We start from the raw sequence: 8052 nt of genomic DNA, 5'->3' as shown, positions 1-8052 counted from the left end.
ATTTGCTTGTGAAACATGCAGGGTCAAGGAGACCATCATCATGGCGGCAGGAAAAGATCACAATTTCAAAGGAGGAGGCATTAGCAAAACTGGAAGGTAATTCATCTAAAAGATTTTATGTGTTGCTTCCTAGCCAGTATTACAATATTGAATTAAATTAAAATTAAAATGCAATGTTACCCATTAAGCTGAATATACATGTATGCATATTGTTGAACTGATCGTTCTTTCAGCTTACCGTGCAGAAATTACATCTGGACAATCTTCATTTGCTGAACTAGCCAGTAAGGTTAGTAGTGAAATATGTTTTATTTTTTATCACACTCTTGTGCTTGTACATGATGTTTAGGATAGGACATGATGAAACAATAGTACTTTCTACTATTTACTGATTAAGAAAATTTACATAGATGCCAATAAAATAAGGGAGTGAGCTCTAGATTCCTACAGCTCCATTATCAAGAAAGGCAAGTGTGACCCAAAACCTCTAGTAATGGAGAATATCAGCAAGGTACAGGCACAGTATAGCAAGGTATAGACCCCCCTCCCCATATCAATGCCATTGTTGTTGTGGGGAGGCTTAGGAGACAGACTGAGACATAGTGCTGAGAATCATCACTCTTCTCTTCTTCCCATTTCATTTTCCTTCTCTCTCCAACCTTTCTACAGCTCCTTACTCTGACAACACTACTCTTTCAGCAGAGCCTCCATAAATAAGTATTCCCTGCCCTGATCACTCCTGACTTATCACAATTATATCCGAAGCTAAAGCATTATCAATCCTAACTGAATTCACTTACAATCCCATTCATGTCCACAGTCTTGTACTGCCCTGTCAATAACAAATATTGGTCAGACTGTAGAGAAGACTAGAATGCAGTATCAGTACAATGCTACACCATTCCCCAATACAGACTGCCATAAGTCAAGATTATTTTCTGTAGACTTGATCTCCCTCATGATGTTTATATTGGTGAAGAGTCCTGCCTTATCTGAGAATATCAACCTCCCCCTTGTTAGTGTCTGAATTGTTGGCATCTAAGCCATCCTGCCAAACACTGGCACTCCATGCCTTCATGCCCTCTGTGCACCCCATGTAGGCATGATCAATCAAATTGAGATGCACAGTCGTGTGTGCCAATTGTGTTTCCCATAATATATTTTAAAGGGGCTGCCGTACTTATATGTTTGAGTCTGGTGTGGCAATTTTCAGATTCAAACTTGGTCTGACTTTACAGAAAGCATGTAGTTGAGGTTTTCTCTTACTCTCTTACTCTAGTGCTGCTCATCACTCCACCTCTCCCTCCCAAGAATTTTCTACCTCCCCTCCAGTATCTCTTCCTCCGACTCCTACTTCTACCCCCTCCCTCTCCCAGTCAAATTATTTTGCCATTCTAAATCCAGATACTCCAATCTCTAATTCCCCAGTACCTACCCCTCCTCCTCCTGGCTGGACTCATTGCAGAAAACAGGGCTAAAAGTTCCACCCCATCTCCTTCCATGCCTTCACTTACAATAAATCTCATCCTCTGCCCCGTAAATGTCTGTCCCCCCTTCAGTGCCTCATAAGAAAACCTTTGGTTCTCAGACCCAAACCAACTCCACTTTAGAGACTCTTGAAGACCTTCAAAACTATCTAATCATGATATGCATAACCTCATTCATCCTTCAGTCTCTCTGCTCCCATTCCCTCTACTTCAAAGTGACTGCCAACATGTATCCTCCTCCTACTCATGTTCCCCCTACACCTCTTCCTCCCCCTTGCTTCACCTACATCGTCCCCCTTTCTTTCCCTGTTTTCCTTTCTGCTTCCTCCTGGATATACATGAGAGTCCGTTTTGTCAAAGCAACTCCCTTCCTTGGATTCTCTCCCTTCTGACATTTCTCCTGAAACTGCTCTTTGATCAGATCGCCCTTAAACTCCCCTTTCTCCTTTTGCATATTCTCACCTTACCTTGTCTTATGGATGTCCTTGCAGAATCCCACACTTTTTCCTTTGACAACTTTGATCTAATTACCCTTAATCCCTACCATTCCCCCTGACTTGTTGAGGGGTGTGGTCATCCCTCTCTGGAAGGGGAAAGGGGATTGTTGGGACTGTAGGAACTACTGTGGTATTACAAAGCTCAGTATACCCAGGCAAGGTTTCTGCCCACATTCTTCTGAAATGGATCTGTGGCCACCTACTAAGGTACTAAAGACCGGAAAAGTTTGGATTCACTCCTGACAAGTCCACAATAGACTGTAACCTAGTGCTTCGAGTAATTGTGCAATGCCATCGTGAGTTTGGTAATGGGTTGCTTGCAGGCTACATTGACCTCAAGAAGGCATTTGACTCAGTGCACCAAGAATTGCAATGGGATATTCTGAGACTCGGGAATTCTGACACATATTATTGGCCTAATTGCCTTTTGTAACAAGCCTCCTTGCTGGATCATGGGTACAGTTGGAAGGACCATGTTTTCAACTGGTGGCAACACCGTGAGACTGGCATGGGACCTGTTACTTGCATAATCCAGGATTGCCAACTCAGGCTGTATGGGCACTTAGCTTGTTTCCCTGTGGATGACCCTGCCCATCAGTTTCTCTCTCTGCGAGACAATCCTGGGCGGAGGAGGCATGGGACAACCTAGGTGGTCATGGCTTGGGCAGCTCGACGAGACCTGTCACAAGGAATTAGAGATAGGCTGAAGGCCTGCCTGGAGACTTGTCATGAGGGACCCTCATGGCTGGAACGAAGGGAGGATGTGGCCATGCGTCCCTGTCAGTGTTAACCCCTTGATGATGATGTATGATGATGATGATGACAGCCCATTTACTCAGTCTCTTTACCCTCACTCCTCTGTGCCCCTTTCAATATGACTTTTAATATGTAGCACAGTTAATCATCAACTAACCCCACCTTCATTACACTTTTCACTGCTACACTTTCTTTTGGTGCTAATTACATTGGCCTCCTTGACCAGACCTATTTCTCTTGTTCCTTGAATTTTAATGAAAAAAAGTTTTATTAAATCTGACACATTTTATATGCAGTCATCACAACCCTCTGATTGACTGGTGGCTTAACACTTGGGGAACCATCTTTGTGCAACAAAATTCACAGAAGTGGACAGTACATAAATGGGTCAATGAACTAAATAATAGATATGCAGTCCCAGTGCCAACAGTTTAAGAGGATTAACCAAAAAAGATGTTTTTTAAACCAACAATTATGGAAGAAGGCCAGGTTAGATATGTTTGGTCTAGTTTTAACATTTGTTACTTGTTACTTTTTTTTTTTTTAGGAGGGGGATGAGTTTGACCTTGTCATTTCTTACGTGTGTTTGTTTTGTCTTGTTCATTTTCTTGCATTATCCTTTTCTATCCTTTTCCTGAGTAGACTATTTGTGTCATTTTGAGTCAAAAACACACAAAAGCAGAGCTTAGATAATAGCTGCAGGTAAAGGTATTGATAACATATTATTTACCTGGAAATTTAAGTGATTTTTCAGCCAGAAGATTTTGCTTCAAATGATTTTTGCTGCATCTGCTCGTTCCATCAATGATACTATTAATACACTTTTGTTTTTAGGTGTCTGACTGCAGTTCAGCAAAGCGAGGAGGGGATCTTGGTCTGTTTGGCAGAGGTGCAATGCAGAAGCCATTTGAAGATGCTGCATTTGCCCTTAAGGTTGGAGGACTTAGCCAGCCAGTTGATACTGACTCTGGTGTCCACATCATCCTCAGGACAGCATAACTATCTTTAAGAATTTCTGTTATATGTTAACAGGCAAATTTTATTCCAGATTGTTTTATCATGGATCAGACTATAGATGTTAAGGTATTTCTTATTATTATTTATGAAAATGACCAAGCAAATGGACATTAACTAACACTGCAAAAGAAGGAAAAACATGGTATATGTTAGTTACATAAATCATGCATGGTAGATCATAAATCCCTTAGCCAATAAAATTTCATGTTCAAATTTGTTTTATTGAAAACTTACTTTGTATGGTTTATGTTGTATATCCCATCTTTAAAAAGGAAGATGAAATAAAGATTTGAAGGGGGGGGGCAAATTCAAGCCCATACCATGGTAAGAAATGCTAATATGTTTTTTAGTGAAATGAATTAAATAGATAAAAGTCCTTATTTATGGAAGATAAAATTTAGATCTAAATTCAGATATGTTTCTTGTGTGAGAAAAAACAGTATTAAGAAAGTCTGTCATAAATGATTTAAATGTTACAAAGGCAAAAAGCATCACTATTAACCCATTCCCGACAGGTGGCATGTACGCGCATGCCATGGCATGGCGGGACTATCTGCCGGGGGCATGTATGGACATGCCATGAGTTATTTTTGGTTACAATCACAGAAAAATATTATTTTTCTGCCAGTGAAAGTGTGATTAAGTCGTTTTTAACACTCATTTTTACTATGCAAAAAAAAAAAAAAAAAAAAAATGCAACAAACTGACGATTTCAACTCCATGATGCCACACACTTCTTATTTTATTCAGACTATAGGCTGAATAATGATCAACTATGGAGTCTATATAACAACAAAAATGCCCTTCAGTCTCGATTTATCAGGAAGTATGGCAAGTAGAGACTTTAAAAAATAATGAAAAGTGAAAATACAACATATCCTCGTAGTATTACGAAGAAACAGCATGGGATGCTGGTATATGGCATGACTGGTCGTGCATGCTAGGGTGACGATATAAGCCCCCGGCAGCGGGGCCCGGGCCACTATGAATACTACCCGTCGGGAAAAGGTTAATACAAGAAATGCAATTGTACTGAAAACTAGTGAGCAGAAAAAAAAAAAAAAAAAAAAATCGAACAAAAGTGGACCAAATATCAAGTGACCTGACACAAAGTCTAGATGTATCAACACACAACCCAGAATAAAGATCTAGAGGCTAAATAGGATTCTGCTGAAATGACTGCAACTCAAGAAGCCTCAGTAGGTCATGCTGAAAGAGGCTGTATTTGGAGAGAACAACTTGAGTATAATACGAGATTGTGACTGTAGTATGACCCGAGAATTCCCAGTAAACAAAGCAGAATATGATTAAAGTCCTTCCTAATAATTATGACAGATGAAATGAGTTTTATGTAAGGATATTAAGAAAAAAGATGAAAGAAGAAAGTGAGCACTATCAAAGAGAAAATAAACAATTGTCAGAATACAAAAAGATAAGCAACATCAATAAAGAAAGGTAATTGCATTTGAGAGAATAAACGGTACTGTACATTCCTTCAAGAACATAGAATTTAGCAATATTTAGTTTTTTTATTGATTCATAATTGTAAGAAGAAAGAGAATGCTTTTATATACCAACGTTTTGGAATTACCACGTTCAAGTGTCAAGAAAGAGGGAGTGATGAACTCATGATGTCACACCTCCCAATCCCATGCTTCTCGTTGTCCTGGGAGACTTTGGAAATGGAGACTAAGGCCCAGTGTAGGGTATCATCCCTACCTTGGACCCCAGGCCTCACATCAACTAATTTTGTGGTGTCTTTTTTTCTCCTCTCTCTTTTCTTTTCTTCTTGATCCCTTTTTTTCTATCTACTTATCCTAGTTGTGAATTCATTTTTGCCCTTTCACCACAGTACTTTACCATTTTGCAGTGTGACCTTCGATGTCTGGTACATTTGTCAGTTTTGACCAATCTGGAAATCCACAGACAGCCTTGTGAACCCTAAAACTGCTTACCTGTGTTCTTTGCCCCCAAGCCCTACCCGATAACTATATTTTGAATATGCTGCTAATGACCTTGGATGTTGATGTGATAGAAATTTTTCAGTAAATAAATAAATAAATAAGTATGGACATTTACAAAAGTAAATGAATATACAGATGAAAAGAGGAATCCTAGGAATGTTATTAAATACCAATATTTTTGCTTTGTTTACATATTCCATGTATGTGCCAGCCCCCCACTCCGTATATATATATCACATATAATATATATATATATAATTAAAATATATATATATTATATATATATATATATATTATATATATATTAATATATTTATATATATATTAATAATCTACACAAAATAACGGTATGCTCATGTTTGACACCGGGGACCTCCCCATCCTTCGCCACTAACCGATCTTACGCTTTTTTTTCCATTGTCCCATTGACCCCCGCAAATATTTTTGATATTGTCGCTCATTTGTCTCGGTTTGCCTTTTCCCTCTGTTTCCTACACATCCCTGTCAGCAAGTCTTTCTCAAACTTTTTTTTTCTCACCCCAAATGACCAAAAAACTTTTTTTTCCCCCTGTTCAAGATGTCCAACACCGGTCTTTCAATTTTTTTTTCTAGCACTTCTCTTCTCTTCTTCTCTGTCCACTAATACGCATACTCTCTGAAACACCACTTTTCAAAACTGTTGATCTTTTTCTTGTCTATCTATTTTTTCAGCACCCAAACACCAACCATATGACAATTGGGAAAACAAATGAGTTCAATACCCCAGCTTTGTCCGAAAGGAAAGGGTTCGTCTTTCCAGATGTTTTGAAGAAAATTGGGGCTTTTGGCAAGGGCAATTCTTTTTTTTTATCTCCTTGAATCATCATTTATTTTTTAAAATTTTTCTTTGCCGGTTATTTTTGAATCTTATATCTTATTTTTCTGGCATTAAAAAACAAGGAAACCTTTTTGCTTGCTTCCAAAATTTTATCTATAGTTTTTGTAGTTCATTATACTGCTGGCAATAAAAACATATATCGGCATCCTCAGATTTGATATTTTGTTCCCCCAAACACTACATTCCTTCAAATTCTCTAGACACCTCTCAAAATTGTTTCAGATATTGTTAAAGGGGCGGAGACAAAATGCAACCTGTCGCACTCCTTGTTTGCTTCAAACCCTTCGTTAACCCAAAAGTGGTTCTTAAGCTGCTTGTTGTTGTCATACATTGCTTTTATTATTTGGATAATTTTGTTTTGAAACTTCATATCTTTCATGTTTTTCCCAAAGGATACGTGATAACAGATAAAAAGCTTTCATATATCATGAAACACAGATTATAGGTCTTTTGATGCTCTGTTTTTCTCTATGATCAATTTTAGTTTTTAAATCTGTTTTCTGGTACCTTTCCAGGGCAAAAACCCTGCTTTTTTCGTCTGCAATTTCCTCTTTTAACTTAAATTTCATTTTTTCCAAAATTTTCAACAAAATTTTGCTGCTGTGACTTATTAATGCAATTGTCCTTTTATTGTTGCTTTGGGAGTGCGTCCCTTTTTTTGGGTATGGGAGAAAAAGATTGTTTTTACCCAGTCTCGGGCCATCTTCTTTTTTTCCAAATTTTTGTACAGATTTTTTAAAAAAATTTTTAAACACTTTTCCCCAGCATTCTTAATTAGTTCTGCTTATTTTTCATCTATTCCGGGGCCTTGTTATTTTTTACTTTTTTTATGGTTTTTTAAACTTCGCTAGCGTGGCGGTGGTTCATCTTCGTTTCATTGAGTCTATTTAAATGTTTTTGTTGATTTTTTATTCTTTTTGTATAGTTGGAATAATTTTGTTTCCCATTTTCTTTGACTTCTTTTTCCAGCCATAAAAAGTCCTCTTAAATTTTGATAGTGTCCTTGTAGGTTTAAATTTTCGTGTAATTTTTTCGTACCCCTTTGGGTAAGTTCTTTAGTTGTCTTATTGATAAAACTTTTTAAATTCTCGGGAAAGTTCATTTAAATATTTTTTTTTATCTGTGCAAAAACTTTAAATTTTTGTATTTTGTTTTTTGAAAATTTCTTCTTAAACTGGATTATTGATACCCTTTGTTTTTAGGCCTTCTTGTTTCATTTTCACTTATTTTTTTTTCGTTTCCGGGGGAATCTGTCTTTTTTTTTTGGGCGATAGTTTCTTAAGCAGCGCTAAACAAGATTTTTTTTCCTTTCTTCCCAAAACTCATTTGTGTTTTATCATCTTCACTTGATTGAGTACTTCAAATTTTTTTTGACACTGTAATTGTTAATTGTTATCAAGATTTTGTAGTCGAGCTTTAGATTGGGGTTGGACGCTCCCTCTTTTTGAGTCTTA

The 8052-nt window shown here is 37.5% G+C and overlaps 1 protein-coding gene across 1 annotated transcript in view; it reads left to right on the top strand.

The window, feature by feature from the left end:
• LOC119583664 (putative peptidyl-prolyl cis-trans isomerase dodo) overlaps nucleotides 1-3970 on the top strand; it is an 11704-nt gene extending 7734 nt beyond the window's left edge. The window contains exons 2-4 of the mRNA XM_037932258.1: nucleotides 1-96; nucleotides 234-289; nucleotides 3575-3970. The exon at nucleotides 1-96 is cut by the window's left edge and continues 114 nt beyond it. Of these exons, the coding sequence (XP_037788186.1) occupies nucleotides 1-96; nucleotides 234-289; nucleotides 3575-3739 (317 nt within the window). The 3' untranslated portion in view covers nucleotides 3740-3970. The remainder of the gene's footprint in view (nucleotides 97-233; nucleotides 290-3574) is intronic.
• Nucleotides 3971-8052: the final 4082 nt, after the last annotated feature.

This window comes from Penaeus monodon, chromosome 17 (assembly GCF_015228065.2).
Source record: "Penaeus monodon isolate SGIC_2016 chromosome 17, NSTDA_Pmon_1, whole genome shotgun sequence".
NCBI classification, from domain to species: Eukaryota; Metazoa; Arthropoda; class Malacostraca; order Decapoda; family Penaeidae; genus Penaeus; species Penaeus monodon.
This window is presented reverse-complemented; position numbering and strand designations above follow the sequence as displayed.